The sequence below is a fragment of the Anastrepha ludens genome, chromosome 6, assembly GCF_028408465.1.
Source record: "Anastrepha ludens isolate Willacy chromosome 6, idAnaLude1.1, whole genome shotgun sequence".
Lineage (NCBI taxonomy): Eukaryota > Metazoa > Arthropoda > Insecta > Diptera > Tephritidae > Anastrepha > Anastrepha ludens.
This window is the reverse complement of record NC_071502.1, coordinates 121,136,234-121,158,675: the sequence shown is the minus strand read 5'-3', so window position 1 is coordinate 121,158,675 and position 22,442 is coordinate 121,136,234. Positions and strand designations below refer to the sequence as shown.

At 33.7% G+C, this 22,442-nt stretch overlaps 1 protein-coding gene and 1 long non-coding RNA gene across 10 annotated transcripts in view; one reads left to right on the top strand and one right to left on the bottom strand.

Annotated features, from left to right (window-relative positions):
* LOC128868163 (uncharacterized) overlaps window positions 1-22,442 on the top strand; it is a 119,318-nt gene that overhangs the window by 51,588 nt on the left and 45,288 nt on the right. The window lies entirely within an intron of this gene.
* The window catches only part of LOC128868162 (uncharacterized protein DDB_G0283357), a 71,680-nt gene that overhangs the window by 27,895 nt on the left and 21,343 nt on the right, over window positions 1-22,442 (bottom strand). The window contains exons 1-2 of one of the 7 annotated variants that reach the window (XM_054109961.1): window positions 2,202-2,364; window positions 1,747-2,118 (exon numbers count right to left, since the gene is read on the bottom strand). The exons of 1 other annotated variant lie outside the window; for it this stretch is intronic. In XM_054109961.1, the coding sequence (XP_053965936.1) occupies window positions 1,747-1,805 (59 nt within the window). In that variant the 5' untranslated portion in view covers window positions 1,806-2,118; window positions 2,202-2,364. 5 more of the 7 variants (XM_054109965.1, XM_054109963.1, XM_054109968.1 and 2 more) reach the window with 5 other exon arrangements.

The window sequence follows — 22,442 nt, the reverse complement described above, 5'->3', positions numbered from 1 at the left end:
TAAAAAAATGTCAGTGAAAAACTTTACTCAAATATGAGATACGAGGATTGTTACTTTAATTGCGAAATCGCCATGCGATATCAGTATTTGTTATAAAGAGTATTTCAATATACGCGCTTAGATGTAAAAATTTAGCTTCTTCTATTTCTATTAAAATATTGTGAACAATTCTTCTTCTTCTTGATTGGTGCGATAACCACTTACGCGATTTTGGCCGAGTTTAACAAAGCGCACCAGTCGTTTCTTTCTGGTGCTCCTGAATCTGTATAATTACATCATTTAAATGTTCGCCATGAGCAGGTGGTCTGCAGGTAGAATCTGCCGAACGTTCGATTCATGAATGCCTGATTGTTGAAAACGTCGAGTTGTCGATGTTGAAGGTTGTTTAGCAACACTATGCGCTATAGCAGCATTATTCTCAACAGAGCGTCCAATTTTTCCTCTGTCAATCTTTTTGCTATCCTCGACAGCACCAGTTTCTTGATATTTTTCGCCAACCTTTGGATTGTTGACTCATTCGGACGATTATTTCCACCAAAAATCACGAATTTTGTGATATTTTGTTCTTAAAGATCGACCATTTTCATCACGAGTTTCTATAATTTAATGCGTTGTTTTATCGTGTAAAATTGTACATCTGTCTACTTGACAAATATCAAAAATGGCTAGAAATATTTTGTCATCTTTTGGAGTGAAAAAGTACGGTCTATCAATTATTCACTACTGACATCTAGGCGTCGCTCTTGAAAGACCCTTCAAATTCATGAGGATCAGTGACCTTTCGCATGCTTTTCAACTAACTTCTGAGGCATGAGCTTTTTTTCAAGCTAGTGCCATTGTAATGCATCCAATGCGAAAAAAATAATTTTGACAGCCAAATGTTTATTCAATTTTAAATGTATACTGGTAAATCTATTACGCAACCACAGCTCAATCTTACGCTATGCCACATGATGATCTTGCAATATCAGTTCACGCATAGTAACGACTTTTTCTAGCACAGCTGTGTGTGACCACGATTGCCGTCCGAAAGCCAATGAAGCACAACGTCTCTGCATCATCCAAAGAGGAAGCGAAAGAAACCGAGAAGCTTAGCGGCGCACTTTGTTTGCCCTAAACTGCCTTGAAATCCATAGCAAATCAGCGCTCGGAAATGAATCTTTCAAGTCCATGTCATCAACAACATAAATATTTGTCGCATGTCAGAACATTTTCAGTACGATTGCTTTTAAAATTGTCCAAATTCACGCTGGAAATATCAGATTTCGCATATTCTCTCTGGTCTTTTGTCATATTTCGAAATTAAGTTAGCAACCTTCACAAGCTTAAAGGTATCCTTTCCTCGCCTTGAGAGAAATTTACACATGTATGCACACATACATGTATATGTGTATGTATAGTAAAATATACTGCAAAATGCTTTGTAGACTTTTATTTGAGTATTGGTAAAATGATGTCGAGCGCTCAAAAAACAAATTGCACGCATTGCAGGCAAAAAAACTAGGTTAAGTGAAATTAAAAAAGTTTTGCTAGGAAAATAAATATGTTTTATTCGACTAAAATTGAAAATAATTTAGATTACTATCGCAGCCTGAGCTAGAAGAGGCCATTAAAAGCTAAATGTAAAGGCATTTTTTAACTTTCGTTTTATTTTTGAAACTACAAATACGTGCAAAACCAATTAATGTCATCCTTTCTTCTACAAACACACGTGCACACAAGGATATATGTATGTGAAATGATTACCTTGCATGCTTATTGGGCATTTTGCCAAATTCCACGCATTCATGGCACACAAGCGCCATAGCAACACTAATGAAGAGCCTTCAACTTTGAGCAACTGTGCCGCGCTCACCCTGGCTAGTCTCCGTCTCTAAACAAGTTGCGCCATACAAGTTTGTCTTTGAAGAAGCAAACAAAAAAACAAAAATAGTTTTGGCACACAACAGTCATTTAGCTTTTTGTAGACTTGTGTGTTTTTGAAGGATCATCAAGGGCCTTCAAAGTTTGCTTTTTGTAAGTGGACTGCCATTTGGCATTACCAACTTGAGGTTTTCGCATAAATCAACTATTGTTTGACTTCCTAGTAAATCGGCATGCCAAAGCCTAAGAGAGTAACTAAAAACAAAAATTAAAAAAGCACAAATAAAAAAAATCTAAAAAAATAAGCAACAACAAAAAAAAACATTTCTAATAACTACCCCATCCGTTGTACTCCTTAGCATAGCTTAGCTTCCCAGAACCCAATTGCTAGTCGGTTGGTTTGTAATTTGATATGGTAATCGTCTGTATGGGTTGCCATTTTTCTGTGTCTTTTCATGAACCCTATTATTTTCAAATGTTCCACAAAGTTTAGCTCCACTTCATTACCTCGGTTTGGTGTTTTTTATTATGCGCGCACTTCTTGCATTTCTCTTCTATGCTATGTGTGTGTTTGGCTTTTTCTTTACTACTGACCTACGTGACCTGCTTGTTTTCGCTGCTCTGCACATAAGCTCACTTTTTTTCGCATACACTTTGGCCGTATGTAATTACCACAGTCTGGCCATAAAATACATAGCTTCAATAGCCAATACAGAAGAAGTGGGTTTTCTTTAACAATAGCGCTTACACTTTGCTATGCAAGTTTCCTTTCGCTTTTCCTTCTTTTCAAAGCATTCCGCAAATGTTTGAGTTGGTGCCCAGCTGCTTGTGCTGCTTTTCCACTCAACTATGTAGACTGCCAGCCAGCACCAACTTTGTTACTTTTTCTGTGTGAGTTTCAGAGTTTCCACTTTTTAGTCACCAAGCGCGTTTTATTATTTGTTAGATTTTTCGAACTAAACCCATAGTTTTGAAATGATTTGCCTGCATCACTCCCATTATTACAGGCTCTGTTCTATTCCCTCTCCGAAACTATGCGTCACCACTCGCTTGGCATGCGCCCTGCATATTGAACAGGCTGACATTGAATTTACTTCGATGAATTTTGTAACTATTGCTCACTGCCTATACTTGTACGAGTATTCTGCTACTGTTCTTTGGTTCTTTGCACTCTTTATTTATTGTTCTTTTATATGAGTTTTTCGTTCTCAAGATTTACATTGTTTTTCAATAATGTGTTGCACTGTGTTTCGGCGTTCTCCTGCATATTACGAAAAACACTGTTTATGTTGCTCACGTTTTCCTACTATACTCGTTCTAATATGCTTTCGAAAAGCTTCTTGTTTTATTTGTTGACATTTGTTTTCTTCTTGTCTTATATGTCTACCACTGTTCACATTTTTTTAGTTTGCACGTAACTGTTTCACTACTTCTCTTATTGCTGTTTCGTGTCTAGAGCTGTTAGTTTTTCGATTTGTTGTATTCTCAATACATTTATTTCCTCCTTCCTACAGCTTTTCATGTATTCCGTCAGCGTGTCTATTGGTGATGTCAGTTAGTTAAAAAATTTCGTGCGTGATTTCTTTGAAGCTACCACCCAGGTGCATACAGGCGCCAATGGTAGTAGTTAAAAAATGTGAGACCTTTTCTATACCCAACTTTTTTAGTTTTTCAAAAGAGTTATAAATATTCTCTACTTACATAGATCAATACTTTGCAACGTAAAATTAAGTAAGGGGTCTTTCAAAAGTGACGCCTAGATGTCAGTAGTGAAAAATTCCTACACGGTACGCTGTTTTATGCCGTCCTTAACATTTGTTTCGTAAAATAAAACAAAAAATACTTAAAATCAAATAATGGTCAATCTTTAAGCACAACGTAACACAAAATTCGTGTTTTTTTTTGGTGGCAATAATCGTTCGAATGAGTCGACGATCCAAAGGTTAGCGAAAAATATCAAGAAGCTGGTGCTGTCGAGGATAGAAAAAGGATTAGCAAAGCAAATATTGGACGCTCTGTTGAGAATATTGCTGCTGTGACGAAAAGTTCCTGAACCTTCAACATCGATATTTGGATGTTTTCAACAATTCAACAAGCATTCGTGAATCGACTATTGGCGAATGGACTTTTTGGCGGATTTTACCTGCAGACGTTCTCATACAGAACATTTAAATGATGTCATTTTTCACATATAATTGTTAAGCGCTGTATTTTGCATAAAAATAGCGAAATCTGAAAGATCCAAATTTTTACATATTTTATTTTAAAACAACAAATAGGCGCTTATTTCGAAATACCCTTTATTAGTAATTTTTCTTGAAGTATTCTTAAAGTTGTTTGCATTCATTTGACTCTCTCACACATTCTCACCTCAGTACTGAAATGTTGAAATCCAATTTACAATGCATAAACATTTTCACATCATCCGATTGTGACTTCATACAAACTTGGTGCAAAAACAATGGGTATGTGAAAAAAGAAACGAAGAAAGGCATTGGGCAAAGCATTAAAAATAAGCAGTCGCCGAATAAAGCAGCGCAAAAAAGGATTCAAAAGCTCAACAAAAGCACATAACGACATTGTATTGCCAGGGAACTGTGTAGAAAACTGAAGGGAGCAACTAAAGGAACAGCCAAAGAAGGCAGAAACAAGGTACAACTACGCATACGAAATAACAATAAATGCTGGAAATAAAAGACTTCTATTTTAAATAAATAAATACAAGCAAAAGCAAAGACGTGGAAAGACATTAAAGGTAAAGCCACAAGGATTTGTGAGCACACAAGGACGGTACATATAAACATACGAGCTTGCATGGGTAAGTATATCACATAAAGGTGTATGAATGCAGTGCGGTGTCTATACGTATTTGCGAGCTCATCTCCAGACTAGCCGGAGGCTCTACATGCCATTCATGGTTAGAAAGGTGCGCGCAAGCCGCAAATAAACACTCGTTTGAGCAATTGAGGGTTTCGCAAGCGGGGACTGACACACATACATACATGCATAGTATGTGCATACATATGTGTATCACGAATCATGTCAAAGCAGTGTAGAACAGCAAGGGAAAGTCACAAGGGAGTCAGTCGTGCCATATAAGGAAAAGTTTTTGGATGAAGCAATAAGTAGCGCAAACAACAATCGGAAGTTAATCAGTAACAATGAGAAAAGAAAGAATACACACAGGAAATAAAAAGAAGTCGTATTTGCACCGTTTAATGTCAGCGATAGCGAAGTTAGGATGCAACGTTGGCAGGCGGAAATGAGGAAGATGTCAGAGCGAGTGAGAGAAAGAGAGTGTGAGAGACAGTGTGCAGAGATAAAGGATGACAAAGATGACATGTTTGTCACAATGACGCTGCACAACATTTTTTATGCTCTTGTTTTGTACGACTTATTTTATTTTAGGCTTCCGCAAATGTTTTCTATATGCAAGAATATTCGAACATCTTATGTTGAAAAAAATTGTCAAATATCAACGCGATTTTTGCGCGTCTTCTAACTTGTACTTTATTGTAAATGGTGGTTAAGTTTCAAGGGGCTGTGATGATTTTGAATAAACTAAAATTTTTTAAGGAAATTATTGTCATTTGTCATCATATTATTATGATAATATTGGTATGGCTCAATTACGTATGGAACAAAATATCGGCTCTCGAATTGTTGCTGGCTTATTGACGTACACCTTTTCTTTCAAATAACCCCAAAGAAAGAAGTCCAACGGTGTCCTTGACGTTTAGGTGTGGTTCACATTCAACATCGGCCCTTGAAATTTAACCACCCTTTACTAGAATTCAATGGGCTATAAAACAGCGTACTCAAAATTTTACTAAAAATTATAAATAAGACGCTAAAAATATTGAATTCTTGAAATTTGTTAAATTTTTGTGAAATTTGGAACTTTGATTTGTTTAGCTTTTATTATACAATACAGTCAACTTTACTTTTATAAAAAAATTACTCGTAAAATTTAGCACGAAAAACGTCATGGATATGGTAAAAAATACAGGTACTTAATTATGTGAGCACAAGAGTACATACGTACTGGTTTTTGTAGACATTTTCTTTTTCACATTTTATTGTTATCCTTTTTTATCTCACTTTTTCAACATTTTCACTTCTGTGGTCTTGTTAGCCATGTTAACGTCATTTATGTGCTTTAAAATGTGACATTTGCACACATTTTCCCCCTCTTCCGCCGTTCAAATGCAACGGGGTGAAAAAAACCAAATCGCATAAAAACACAGACAACTCTTGCAGCGTCAAGTGTCAATATTTGCCATAGCAGTTGCGATTTTACGCCCCTTTTACTCTTCAATTTGTCACATTTTCACTCTTGTTGACTTTTGTTTCAAACGCTGAGCGCTAATTTAACAGTTGAATGACCTAAAATGTGAAAGGAGCATTTAAGTTTGGAGAAGTGGTGCATGAGTGTTGGCTAAATTGTGCAACAAATGCTTTTTTAGTGATTGGCAAAAAGTTAGATAAAAAAATGTCATACGTGTTGCAGAAACTTTATTTAAAGTTTCAATATATTTTTAAATCTTAAATTTTTTTCTTTAAATTTATATCTTTTTTTATTTCTATTATTTTTTTTTAATTTTAAACACTTTTGCCTACTTTTTATTATATCCTTCTTTACATTGTGCGCGAAATCAATTTACTCATTTGTTTTTAATTCTTTTTTTTTTATTTTTTTTAATTTTTATCGTACATTCAAATTTTCACTAACTGCCAAAAATGTAATTTCAAAGCCTCTTTAGTTTTCGCGTATTTCAATGCAGCTTATTCGCTTTTATTCAAAAACTCTAACCTCTTTTTCACCAACCCCCTTTTCAATCTCTCGCTTTGTTAATCTCCTGCTGCACCACAAATCGCAACAGCTATCTTTTCCGCAACGCAATACCTTTCAGCGCCTTTTCAAAATTACTCTGCGGTTTGTTCTCATGCAATTCTAATCAAATTTCAATCTATCAGCAATTTCGGTGCTATAAAAACTCGTAACTCAAAATGTATTGATTGATGACACGTGCGAGCTGCGCTGAGATGGGATTCCACAGTGGCACATTTTCTAAAGGCTTAAGTAGCGCACGAAAGCTACATTAAGAATAACAAAAAAAATTGTTTTTTTTAATTTTTTAGGGTTAACAAACGCTCTTACTCAGCAGTGGTGAAAAAAGCAACCCGCCAATGCCTCAAAAATTTACTCATACAAAGTTCCTACAGCCAAAATCCAAAAAACGTAAATCTGCATCATTAATGCGCTGTTACAAAAATCCATTACTATAGCATACAGAATTCGTTACACTATAAGCGAAAAGTGTATCAACATGAAATGAAAAAAAACAAATTAAGTAGCAAAGAGTTTGGTGAGCAGAAAAAAGGGCGTAATTGAAAGGGGTCCAACTAAAACGCTTTAAAAATGTGTAAATCCCGAATGCGCCTGCCACACTATTTCTTGCCGAATTTTCCCGTTTATCAATCATGTAATCGGATAATAATTGCGTATATGCCATCGTTTCATAGTCAGCTCAAAAAACAAAAGAAAGAACGAAAAGATGCGCGTAGCATTTGGCATAACGGAATGAATTTAACGCGACCCGAACTCTACACAAATTTCACACTCGCTCGATTGCACTTTCACTTTACAAGTCTACTGTGCATTAGAGACAGGGTGAAATAGTGTACGCGTGCGTGTGTATGCGTCTGACTGAGAGTGAGTGTGAAATGTCATGCGGCGCATGCTACACTCGCTACTTAGTTTAGTAAGTCCCTGTTCACACTATGGAAAAGTGAATGCACTTAATTTTCATTTTCGCATACTACAACAACAAGCCAGCCGTGCGTGCTGGGTAGTCGTAAATGCACCCCATACACACTTTTTGGTTTTTTTTTGTTGCAATGAAAACAATATGCATGCGTGCACTCCCCCTCCACTAGTGAGTAGACGCATCAGGCTTCCTCTTCTCATTAACCGCTAACCAGCCAAGTGGCCCTCTATAGCACTTTTGTATGTTTTTCTTTTTTGGCTTTTTTAATGTAATTTGGTGCACTCATTGGATGGCTGCAAAAAGTAGGTTGGTGCTGCTGTTGAATGACAAATACTACTTTTTTATTCCAATTCTGTGAAATTCGTAGTGAGATATATGCACATTTTCGCAATCTGTCATCACGTAGGGTAGAATTTGTGGCGTTTGCCCTAAAATAAGGTGTGTACCGCGCACTTAATGCAATTTTCACACTTACAAGCATGCACTTAAGCCCTTACATGTGTATATCTGCATTCTAGTGCAATAAAGTAGAAAGTGAGAAAATATTTTTTTTTTTTTTGAAATTTGCACTTTTCTCAGCTCTTACATTTAGCGCTTTGTTCACAATAAACTAGTGTTGTTTTGTTGTTGTTTCTAGTGTTGCTCGCTGTCACATCAGCTATAACTTGTGATTTATTTATTTGTTTGCACACTTTTGTTAAGGGTTGCTGCTGTTAGTACGCGTAACTGCGGGGTGGGCATTTCTGTTTCTTCCCACTTGCTTTTGCTTTATTTTTTTATTTCCTACCATTTGTTCTCGCCTATCACACACACACCCTTTCCGCCCAACATAATGCAAACATGCACTTCGCATTGTTACTTTTTGCTATTGTTGCAACTTTGCAACTTGCTTACTTTTGCAACTTGCTTACTTTTGCAACGGCTTCACTGATGCCATCATCGGATAGCGTATATGATTTTACATTTATCACCCTCTGCACCCCAACACTATCGCTCACTTTTCTGGCAAATCACCCCTCGAATTTTCTAAACAATATCCGCAAAGAGGCGCGACACTTAAGTATTGTTTTGCTGGAAATCTTAATAAACGCAAATCTGAGAAATTCCTGCCAATTCATAGTAGTGGAAATATGCATGAATAGGCGCTTGCGCACTTGGCAAATTGTAGGCCAAACTTCTGATCCAATTTATAGTTCCCATCTTGGTATTATACACAAATTAAGGGTCGTTTAGTTATTTTGCACCTCTGTTTTTTAAGAGAAACTTTTTCACGCCAAAAATTCACTCGGCGGCTTTTTGCTCTATTTGTCGATTGATGCTGCAAGTCTACAGTGCGCAATGAACTCAAGTCCAACCAAATGATAGTCATGTACAAATCCCTCGGCTAAGACAGCCGTCATACTAGTAGTGCCCACTTATTTGGACCAAAGTGCGAATTTGAAAAACAATAGGCTGCACTTTACCTTTTCACACATGGCTGTGAATACTCGCATTTTAGTCAACTCATTACAGTAAGTAAACTCATGCATAGAGTGTCAAACAAGTGGTGCATTGTTGCGCAATTTCATGCAAATATTAAATTGCAGTGACTTCACATTTTTTTAAAAGAGCTGTGCAGTAGTAGTTTTCAAACAACAAATTTGAATAGTTAGCGAAAGCAGAAATTATATAAAAAAAAATATTGGTGGTATGTCGTGAATATACGCTGCTTTGTTGAATCGGGTGCAAATGTTCAATATAGCTTGAGAGCTTCTGAAAAAAATGCAGTATAGGCAATTTTCATTAATTTGTGAGAACTCTTGAAAAAATGATGCAGCGTTGCCAAGTTTCATTTCGATATGAGAACTTATGGTAAATCATGCAGTGTTGCCAATTTTCGTTATTTTTCAAAGTTTTAGTTCAACATCAGCCTACTACTCATACATAGAGTGGCAAACAATTAGTACATGGTTGCGCAATTTCCTGAAAATATTAAAGTACAGTGTCATTAGTGTGATTTTTAAACAACAAATTTTAAAAGCTAGCGAAGGGAGAACTTATGTAAGAAAAGTGGTGGTATTTTGAAGATATGTATGCTTATATTTGGTTTTCGGTGAATCGTACTTTCACTTAGCTGAGAGAACTCTTGAAACCACGCCATCTTGTCACCAAATTTCATTTTAATATGAGAACATGTGGAAAACCATGCGATGTTGCCAAGTTTCACTGCTTATCAAATCTTTAATTCAACGGCATTAGTTGTTTCTCTGAAAAGCTTCTGTGATAAGCAGCCTTTCGTCAATAAAAAAGTATCTACAAAACAATCCGAAAAGCTCATCCGACTCGTGTTGCTCATTTAATTATGGTCTCATAAACCTTGTGTTCCAAAGTATCGTTCTCTACTGTATGTGTGATTTCTATGTACAGCAAGTTTAGAATGAATGACCTACGGAATATCAACCAAATGTCACACTCCGCTACTCCTACTTCAACCGACGGACGATATTGGTTTAGAGACTGATGAAGTTCTTATAGATTTTACTTTATTTTCGTATATTATATGTAATTTTATACAAAAAAACACAAAAAAAAAAAACAAATCAAGGCTTCTAAAATGTTTATTTTTTCGAGATTTACATAACTCTTTTTTTGTCCAGCGATTGATCTCACAAATGTAAATGTTATATGCAGAACAGTTAGTTGAAGTAATTCTCCTATAATCAATCAACTAATCCTTCAAGAAACACAAACCAGCAAGTTAGTTGATTTCATTAAGCCTTAAATCGATTACTGGATAAAAAAAGCTCTTTATCGAAACTCTATTGATTACTTTTCGTTATGACCTTCTTTATATCCATTATGGGCGAAATCAATTTATTCATTTATGATATTGAGATAACCAAAAGCAGGCAACGATTTAACAAATATATAAAATATCTTATAATCGTCATAATCTGGTGACAATCGAGTCAATGAACGAAAACTGACCTCGAAATAGTCCGCTAGCAGTTTGTAGCCTAACGTAGACAAAACAGCGCCTTTTCTAGTCAGCTGCAATAGAGCTGCAGTAAACAATTATTTGACAGTATATGCCATTTTTTTCATGCCGGTGTCTAGAACGCCTTTTCTTTTCACACTATTTGCACTGGCTTCAGTACTTACATTCTTTTCCATGCATATGATCAGTACTGATCCTGCCCCCTTTTGAATAGTGTAAAATTTCCACAAATCACTTTATCACAAATCACAAACTCAATGGAGCCCAAATATGTAAAGCAAAGTCATACTCATTATCGCTGGGAAAATCGCAGTTTCATTATCATTTTGCAAGTGTTTATAAATCAAGCGATTTAGCTTGAAGCACAAAAAGTTCATATTATAAAAACAACACAAACATCAAATCACAAATCAATCACAAGCACGGGATCACCGAAGTCATTGGAATGCACGCCAGCATTATTATCGTTCACGATTCGCCAGGTATTGTTTCAAAAACACCGTTAAACGACGAAAACATACTTCAGACGCAAAACAAGAAGAAAAAAAACCATTAACTTCAGCCACCAACCGAATCCGCCAGCGACTGTATTTAGCGTTTCGCAGAGCGGGTTAAGATACGTAGGGCGCGAGTGCCAAATTCGCACTAAATTCAACAATTTTAAGCAAAAGTCTAATTGGCAAATTCATGTACTCATCTATAGACGACAAATACACTAACACCTTGCCCGTGTCGGCGCGGTGTGGTGCTGAGAGGCGCTGAGGAACACCCCTAAAACAAAAATGTTAATTGGAAGTACACATTAATAAATTACTATATAATAAAAAAAAAATACTTTGTTCATTGTATTTACAACTATGTATAAGTGAGAGGGGAGTGGGTGCGACAAATACCAACAAAAGAAAAATCAGAGAGATAAGCTCAACAAGCGCTCGATAGGTCTGAAAGTGTTTTGCGGGAATTGTGTGGTGTGTGTAGCAGCTTGCCTTCCAACACCCCTTTCAAACTCACTTGAGTTTTTGTGCTTTTTTGCTTTGCTTTTTTGCATTTTTTCTCACCTGTGCTTTATCGTTATAGGTACTTTTTTCACTTCAACAAAGCAACGCCCCAAATATCGCTAATCGCCGCGAATTGATTACCGATGGCTAGTGGACAACTCTTTTTTAATAGCAACAAATGATATTTACTGTCTGTTGTTTTGCTGATGATAACTTAAGCCGCGCAGCGCAGCGAGTATTTGACAGCACGTGCTATTCACGTTCCTGCCGAGTGCCAAGCGAATTGCCAACTCATGTACCCCCACGCGCCGTTAGTGTATATGTGCATATGTGTATTGCTGCAATTCGTAAGGGGCTTGTTTTTCTATGAGCTTTATGATCTTGGATGCAACGTAAATTCGAAACCTTCCAGCGTGCGCTGGTGGCGCAATATATGTATATATGTATATGTATGTGATTCCACTATGCGACTTAGCTCACTCGTGACTGTTTAAAACACCAAACAAGCTACTGTCCGCAGCCAGCAAACCTAATTAATTTACTCGTAATTAATTATTCGCTAAATTCCTAACATTCTTAGAAATCTAACGAATTGGCGCATGCCTCGTACAGTAATTGATTATCTATTTATATCAAAAAAAAGTTATCTGATAGATATGGTTATGTGCATATACTTGTCTACAAAGCGCCTTAATCTTGACAGTCCAATTCAACATATCGCATTAGGAATGTAGACAGCAGACGTTTGAGCCACAATTCGTTATGAGTACTTATAGAGTAACGTGAGCATGATTTTCGGTATTTTTAGTGCAAAATACTAATTTCTCGCTAGCTACCAAATTATTTATGAATACTTTTTCTCATCAATTTTATTACTAGTTCTTCTGCTAGTCCCTAATCCAGTTTACTTTTTCATATTTTTATTTCCTACTACTTGCATTTGTACATATTTATAACACCGCTTTTTTACAAAATGAGTTCATTTGCTATTTATATTTATTTTGGCTCTACAATTTTTGTTTAATTTAGTTTTGTGAAATTCCTCAAGGATTTGCGAATTTAATTACTATATTATTAGGGGCATTTTGGGCCTTTGTGCAAAAAGCGTAAATATCGCGCTTTGTGAGCAAACAAATAAATAACCGAAAATGTGAAAATGTGCTATAGGAATAACGACTAAGTAAATAAGAAAACTAAATAAAGCCAAAAAAGTGCAAGTGCGCTTACGAAGCCTGTGTTGGCGCTAAGGAACGATAATCAAAATCGTATAGGTGGTTTTAGGATTTGCGAAAGACGTATTTGTGCAAACACATTTATGCATTTCATGGAGGGCAGATATATTATTCGGAAAGATTTTGGTATAAATACGTACGTATGTGTGTATGTAAGTATGAAAGTGTATTGCAGTGAACTCACAATGGTGCAGTTGGCACAATAAAGTTCAAATTTTATTGCGGGAAAATTTGAGAAAAATACAATAAAATTAAGTTAATATTGAAATAAAATAAAATAAAATAAAATCAATCAAAGTAAAATAAAATCAAATCAAATCAAATCAAATCAAATCAAATCAAATAAAGGTCGATACATGGCGAGGGAATAGAAGATAGATGCCGAAGGTGCGGCATTTACGGCGAAACAATCAGCCATGTAATTGGTGGATGTAGCGTACTTGCCCCCCGTGAATATGTCATGAGACATAACAATATAGCAACGATCCTCCACCAACAACTTGCGATAAAACACGGTCTCTTACAAGCAGAAGTCTTGTATTTTAAATATGAACCAAAGCCAATATTGGAAAATGCAAATTTTAAACTGTACTGGGACAGATTTATATCCACAGATCAAACAGCAGCTGCCAACAAACCCGACATTATCTTGTTCGACAAGACAAATAAAACGATCGAAGTAATCGATACAGCGGTGCCCCTTAATCGCAACATCCAAAGCACATACTGGACACATATGCCATAGTTCGTACCTTTTTAAATATTTAAGCAATAGTAATTGCATGGGCGTATAACTTGGACTACGCTCCACCAGAGCACAATCCCTTGAAAATTTTATCTGGGATGTGTAATTTCCGGCAATAGCCGAGATGGATTAAGCTCAAATAAAATAAAATAAAATAAAATAAAATAAAATAAAATAAAATAAAATAAAATAAAATAAAATAAAATAAAATAAAATAAAATAAAACAAAATAAAATAAAATAAGATAAAATAAAATAAAATAAAATAAAATAAAATAAAATAAAATAAAATAAAATAAAATGAAATGAAATAAAATTAAATTAAATTAAATTAAATTAAATTAAATTAAATTAAATTAAATTAAATTAAATTAAATTAAATTAAATTAAATTAAATTAAATTAAATTAAATTAAATTAAATTAAATTAAATTAAATTAAATTAAATTAAATTAAATTAAAGTAAATTAAATTAAATTAAATTAAATTAAATTAAACAAAATAAAATAAAATCAAATCAAATATAATCAAATCAAATCAAATCAAATAAAATAAAAAAAATAAAATAAAAACGAAAATAAATTTAAGCTAAATGAAATTAAATAAAACAAAGTAAAGTAAAATAAAATAAAGTAAAGCAAAGTAAAATAAAATAAATTAAATCAAAACAAAATAAATGTAAGCCAAAAGAAATTTAAGCAAAAGAAATTAAAAAAATTGAATGAAATTAAATAAAATAACATAAAATAAAAAATAGTTAAATAAAGGAAAGTGAGGCAAATAAAAACCAAGTAAAATAAAATAAAAATATTAATTAAAATTAAATTGAAATAAAATAAAACAAAACGAAATTAAATTAAACTTAATTTAAAACAAGTAAAATAAAAAAATAAATAAAATGAATAAATATTAAAATAAAAGAAAGCGAATGAAATTTAAATAAAATAAATGAAATGAGTTAAATTTAAATAAAATGAATTAAATTTAATTGTAAAATAAAATAAAATAAAATAGAGAAAACTAAAACGGAGCAAAATTTAATAAAATATAAACGGAAAATAATTTTAATCCGAGTTAAATAAAAAGCTTAAATTAAAACAAATTAAAATAAAACCAATTAAAACAAAATTAAAATTAAGAAGTCAAAATAAATTTAAGGCAAATTAAAATCGAGCTTTTTAAATAATATCAAATAAAAAATTAAATAACATAAAAAAATAAAATAAAATGAATCAAAACAAAATACTTAAATAAAAAGTAAATTTAAAAAACGTATTCAATTATAATAACATAAAATAAAACAAAACTAAGCAAAATTAAACAGATAAATTAAAAATATGTAATTAAATTAATGTACAATAATTAATTAAATTGAATCAAATGAAACAAAACGAAGTAAAAAAAATTAAATAATGCAAAATAAATTGAAAAAAGGAATAAAATAACGCAAACTAAAATAAACTAAAGAAGAAAAAGTTTTTTCTAATAGCGATCGCCCCTCGGCATGCCTCCGAGTGTATTTCTGCCATGAAAAAGATCCTCATAAAAAATATCTGCCCTTCGAAGTCGGCTTAAACTATAGGTCCCTCCATTTGTGGAACAACATCAAGACGCCCGCCAGGAGGAGGAGCTTGGCCAAACACCCGAAAAAGGTGTACGCGCCAATTATATATGTATATACATATATGTATACATATGTGTATATATATAAAGTAAACTAAAATAAAATGGCAAACAAATACTAGAAATATTAAGGAGAAAAAAACTTATGTATTTGAAACGAAATTAAAGTTAAACTAGGAAATATATAAAATTCAATTTACGATATACCCCCAAACTCCTTTTATATAAATTCATAGGAAAGAATTGCTTTCCGGCTCGTTCTGAAAAGCAAAATGATACAGCGCTTCCTCATTTATGTATTGTTTTTATTTAATTTAATTTAGTATTTTATTTATTGTTGCTGTTTTTTTTTTTGTTATTTTCAGAAAAGCTCTGAAGCGGTGATTAATTCCGGCTACTTAGTGGCAATATTTTGAGCATTTTTGAAAGCAATCTTTAGTATCGCAGTTCATTCACTAATTTCGATTTTGAGTAAATCTTACCCGTACGAGATGCAAAAGAGGCCTGAATAAAGGAATAGGAAAAAATTTAAATTACAAAGAACTACGTCAACGTCAGAAACAAACCATTTTTGTATAATTCTGAGTAAATTTTCCCATTCGAAGTACAGAACAGGTGAAAGAATGACGCAAATGCCCAGCCCTGAAGCATCATATCTCGGTGCGGCAAATCGCTTTTTATCAGAAGCTCTTTCGTGGTAGAAATGCACTTAACAGCTTGCCTGTAGTTATGAACGCTGGCATTAAATCTTCGAATGTCTGACTGCAATAATATTTCTCTTCTTATGCATATATACAATATATAATACATATATAACTTTTCCCATATAATTTCCCCTGCTTCATTGTTTGATAATTAATCAACTACAAATTGCATAGCGCCATATCAACTATTTCACTCCGTTGGTTTCTTCTTATCATTATTATCTTTGAGCAAATGCGCGACAATAACGTCATTGCCCCCACGTTACGCTGCGCCTTAATCCCCCCTACCAGTTCGCCTACTACCAATACTTAAAAGAAACTTCAAAGGTGTTTCCTCAAAATTTCCCCAATGCAATCGAATTCTGGCATAGCGATCAATAGGATCTCAATCAATGCAATGTCATTTGGGCTGAATGCAAATTCGTTTACAATGATTGCTGTTTTATACTTATTTATATATATACATACATAGTGATATATGAGATACTTAGTTTTTTATTCGAATCATAATTTATGAACTTAGAATTTCGCGCGTCTTACAGCTAAGAGTGAGTATTTTATTTAAAAGTACTATAAATCTAAGTTTGAAACTTGTAAAATTTACAGCCAAAGAATTTAAGAATTAGTTAGCTGCACTTAAAGCTCTCAATCTGCGAGTATGAGAAGAAGTAGTTTTAACTCGCTCTAGAAAGAGAAGATCGTTACTCCGAAGGCTTTCTACGGGAATATGCAAACAAATGAAGAAACTAAAAGACAGACGCTGCACTTATAATGACAAACGAAAAAGTGAGTGCAAGAATAAATACTCCAACTTTTACTATTTTCATGCTCTCACAACTTTTCTTTTTGCCTTACGCTCTTCATTGTTATTGTACCACTTGGAGACAATAAAACATTTGCAATGAGAAATAATCGAAATCATTGCTTGGAAATTTTCTCAAATATTGACCTACATCACAAGAGCACTCAGTAACTGTAGACACGTTCTCAGCAACATGCTTTTTATTCAAGTGGATGTAAATAAAATAAAAAAATATAATAAATAATTCGTATACATTTTTTCTAATATAATATACTGTCAACGTTAAAAGAAAGCGTACTCCACATATTGACAAGTTTTGACTATTCATTTATTTACTTTTTAATTATCCTTTATAAAAGCACAGTTCATACAACACAAAAAAAGCACTTAAAGAAAAGTTTCGAACTTTGCATAAAATTTGAAAAAATTCGGTAAATTTACATCAAAATTTCAGAATTTTTAGAAAATTTTCGCGAATACAGTTTTATAGACCATTAAATTTTGAGTGCAAGTTTCAAGTGGTTCAAAATTCGCGTTGATTTTTGATAATTTTTTCTGCTAACAGTATTGCGTCTTTTCTTCCACTTAAAAGAAATTTTATGTAGGTGTTCAATGAAGAAAATGCCAAGGGCCGCGACCGAAAACAATTCTCAAAAATTTATGTGATTTTTGACCTACTTGAAACTTGCACTTTATTGTACCAGAATTCTGGTTCTATAAAACTGCTTTCCGATCAAAAATTCTTGAAATTTTAATGAAAATTTGTTGATTTTTTTATTTGCAAATTACTTAAACAAAATTTAATGAGCTATAAAACTGCATACTTGAAAAATTTTCCGAAATTCTGGGTAAAAAGTTTGAAATTTTTGATGAAAATTTGCCGAATTCTTAAAATTTTTATAAAAAGTGTGAATGTTTGCTTTATATGATTTTTGTTGTAGTAAATACGAACTTCGTGTTTGTATAAAAGAATAAAAAAAGAAGAATAGAGTAAATGAGTAGCCAAAACTTATCAATATGTAGAGTACGCTTTCTTTTGACGTTGACTGTCTATGCAGAGTAATTAGTTGACAATAAAATAATTTCGCTTTTCGCAAAAAGATGGTGGTGGAGGTGTTTTTGAAGGAAGTTATAATTTTTATTTTTTGCTGTACTTGAAAAAAATGTGTTTTTTTTTTGTTTTTTTTTTTCTTGTGCCATAATCTCGAAATTACTTGCTTCACGACAAAATTTGTACTTTAACCTGTAGACATTTGAGTTACAATCGGTTTGAGTTTATATGCATGTAAGTATGAATATGATTTTTTTTTATATATAAACATAATATCAGCACGCAATTGTGATAAGTGGCAATCATTACTTTTCTCTTTTAAGATTTTATTTATATATTAAAAAAAAATCTCTTTTTCACTTTTAAATTGAGGAGTACAAACAATCGGCCCAACCATCTTGTCTAAACAATAAGATAAGATAAGTTTATAGTAAACTTTGTTATATTTTTAATTAAAATTCTTGGTTATGCGACAATTTATAATTACGCCAATTGTACACGAGAAGTATAAATCAATATGCAAAGAGTTAATACTCGTATCATTTAATCGAACGAAGTCAATGAGTCGATAATGAGTGCTCTAAACAAGAGCGCCTGCATTCCAGGATGCCTTTCAGACATAAGAATACTCAAAAACCAATATCGAAGATCATCTAGCGTGTACATAAACTTGAGCCAATCAGTCATCTCGAAAAGGGTATTTCATTCAGGCCATTCCAAAGAAGAAAACCAGTTAAAATTGATCAAAATATTGATGGGCTAACATTTATTGCGAGCTGTACATAGCTTCAAAGACACCTCAATCATCTGATTTAGCTGCGTGTGCGTAGCGGCTATTCAATAAACTTAAAGGATCACCTCAATCATCTGGTTTAGCTGACTATGCAATACACTAAAAGGAACACTGAGTCGAGTTCATAGAAGAGATTCAAACTATATCGCTGCGACTGTTCGACTCGATCGCTAGAACTGGAGGCTGTTTGGAAAATAGAGTTCAACAACAGTTTTGAGGATTCCAAAAAAAGTTGGTATAGGTGGATTTTGGCGGAGGCTTCAAAAGTGACTTAACAAAGTCGGAAAAATAAAGCAGGACATTGTAACTCTTCAATTTTATTACCGCACAAGAGATTCACGCTTTACGGTGATATCAAAAATTGCGCCTAATTTAAAACACACGCCCCTAATGTGACTCCGTTACTGCCACCTAACACTTTTATTACCCACACTGTACATATGTATGCATGTATAAGTACACCCGTCCATGCCCATGTGATGCGTGCCAAATTCGCAAATTCTGCGCCAATTGTGCACCATTCGAATTGTCTCGATTAGGTCTACTTCTTGTCGCTACTTTTTTTAAACAAAATCTTAAAAATAATCCAACACTTTGTGCTGGCTATAAATTAATTTCAAATTATATGAGATTTGCGCGCGTATGTGTACGGGAGGTAATGCTAGCATTGGCAGTTTAAATGCAGGAAAAGGTAAAGATTTTCAATTCGAAATGTCATTTTTTTGCAATGCAATTAATTCATATAAGACATTAAATCCGGTGAGGATTTAGTCGAATTTATCAGTTTTCTACGAAAATTTATTTTTAGCTCTATACTTATGTACAGTTTTAGCCGTTAATACCCTTCCCCCTTAGATTTATTAGCCACTTAAACTTTGATCAGCACGTTCTCTGGTATCTCCGCGGCACGTTGACTTGATTTGTTTTTTTTTTTCCTTCTGCCAATTGTACTCGCACTTACTTTACTTACTGTGCATATTTGTTTTTGACATATTTGTAGTGAAGTGGCTCTGATTAGGCTACAAAAGGGGGTTCTTGGCGTTAGTAACATTTGTAAATTAATGCCTCGCAACTGTATGATTTTCTATTATCTGAATTTCGTGATATTTTCAATTTGTTTTATAGATTATTTTGGTATGCGAACATTTAGCGAAAATTATTAATTTAAGAAATGAGAGAGTCTGGGTGTTGTTTTTTGTTTGTGAAACCTGCGTGCACATCTATAAAGATGTATGTATGTATATTTTTTATAAGCTTTGTAGTGCTCCTCCTTTTGAATTAACTTAATTTCCCCTAACATTTTGATTGACATTTGGCAAAAGAGAATCGCTGTGAAAAATTTGATGGCGAAATGATTTGAAGCTTTGTGGAATTGGGTGATGAAATTCGCTAGTTGCAATAGTAATAGCAAGTAATCGTATTGAAGTCGATGAAGGAGCATGCAGCGCGCAGTGATTTTTGGCGAAACACATTTTGCAGGGTCTACCAAGTTCGAGTTTCTTTTTGAACAGCATTCTATTGTGATAGCTGCCATCCAGTTTGAAAAATGTTGAATGAAAAATCTACAATTCACTAAAATTGTGCTTGATTTCAATTGAAAAGATTAAAAAAAAATAATAATCAACTACGAAAATTGTAGTTCAGTGAAAACTGTGAATATTTTCGGTCATTATAATCATTAAACAGGGTCTGTGGTGGTAAAAATGTGAACAGAAAATTTTGAGTTGACTGGCCCCTTGCAAGACATGAAACAGCGATACGCGACAGTCCCGGCCATTCAATTGAAAAGGTCGCTTATGTAAGGTAGCATTGAAAGAAGAGCACTGCACATCAAATTTTGTCGATTGAACAGCCGTCATAGCAATTAAGCCTAATTTCAAGAAGTGTAATGAATATGCAGAATTTGATCCTTAAGACTTACAAGGTTCAGTATGTGCAAGAATTGAAGTCACGCGACCAAAAACATCCTCGAAAAGTTTTTAATATCATAAAAATATTATTTTTTTAATTAAAAGAAAAAAATGTAAAAAAATATTTTAAAAAATACTAAGAAAATATTAAAAAATTTAAAAAATAATTAAAACAAAAATAAAATTTTTTTTTTTTCAATAAAACAAACATATAAAAAAAAAACGGAAGATTTTGCTAAAACACTCATCTTCTCAACTGAAGCTCAATTCGCTTTGACATTGGACGACGATATGTTGAGATGCCTTTGCTCTCCTCTAATATTATTTGTATTTTATTTATTCGTTTCTTTATTTATTCCTACTAAATCTAGAAATGCATGACTTCTTACAGACTACAACAAAAATACTTAATGATTTGATACTACTTATCTACAAACTTATACAAGGTGGCGCGCAATTAAACATCAATTTTGTCTTGAAAAACTTTTTCACTAAATAAAAAAACTTTATTTTGAATGATGCAAGTCTTTATTTGTACTTTCAGCGCTCTGTTGCTTGTCTGTTTGTGTATTAATTTACAGTTGTCAAATATGATTGTCATACCATCGTTGGCAAAAATTATAACAGCAATGGAGCGCATAAAGATAAAAGTAATTTTTATTGATTTTGTGAAAAAGTTATTCAAACAATTGGATGACTAAATTTGCGCCACCTTGTATTTTTACCTCTGAGATAGAGGGGCGTTTACAGTTAGGCGGAATGTTCACTATTCGAAACGACAAAAAATCAAAAATATTCAGTTTCTTTTTTTTTTTGCTACCTTCGGTATCTAGGCGGTATCCTGTAATACTTTGAAAAATGTAGCTAAAAAAATATTCACAGCGCAAAAATAAATAAATAAATTTCTATCAGTCAAACACAGGTACTGTTACATCTTATCTCACACCTTTTTGTTAAATTTAATTTGCTACAATCAGCAAATTTTCCTAAATTTACATTTTACATTGTCATGCCAATTAACTGTCGCCCAGATAACTCCATTGACAGCTGTCTGATAATATTTACCTACCTAAAGTCACAAATCTCCCAACAAAAAGGCCAGAAACGTGCCGCAACATATTCACACCTAATTTTCAATAAGATTTCCGCAGCAGTCGCCAAAGAAACAGAAATCACTTCTTCACAAAAACACATACATAAATGTACTTATGTTGTTTGATTGTTTGCTCTATGCTCAGCTAAATGAGCGCAACGGCATTAATGAATGGCAAGCAGCAGAGCAGGCAATCCTTTCCTCTTTGAGTGTAATTGCGAAATTCGCCAAGCTCATTTGAATATTTCTAAGCACCAACAGATTGAACAATCGGACGCACTGCAGGCGCAATGAACATAAATGCATGCATAGGTGATAAGTGTGTGCGTGTGTGTGCTTCAATTGAGCATTATACGTTGCATGCGTGCGTGTGTGTGTGCGGGTTTGTTTTCAAAAAGGGGAAGCGCCAAGTAACAGGCTTCTTTCTTTGCTTTTGATACGCTTTGCTTCGGCTGGGCCTGTAGCCGCAAGGATTTTTCAAATCGTTTGCTTAGCCTTTGTTTCTACTTTTTGTGTTTTTGTCATTTGGTTTTTGTTTTTGTATTAGAAGCATGTTTCAACATTTTCGCTTTGCGATCTTCTGTCTAACATCTGTTTATGCTTGCTGGCTACGCAGTCTCATTGCCTCTTGCGTCGTTTTGATAAACCTCTCAGCTCAATCATCAAGTTGCTATATTTCCCACCTTTGCTTTTCTGTGCGCCCTTTTCTCGTTTATTTCTTTTTTTTTTTTTTTGGTACGCAGACAAGCGCCTCAAGCATTGGGAAAAAGTAGATAATAATGAAGGCACACATTGAAATTCTTGCACTTCTGCGGTTCCTCACTACGCCTCATCTCTTCGTGGTCTGCCTGTATTTGATCTTCGCCTGCGCGTAAATGGAAG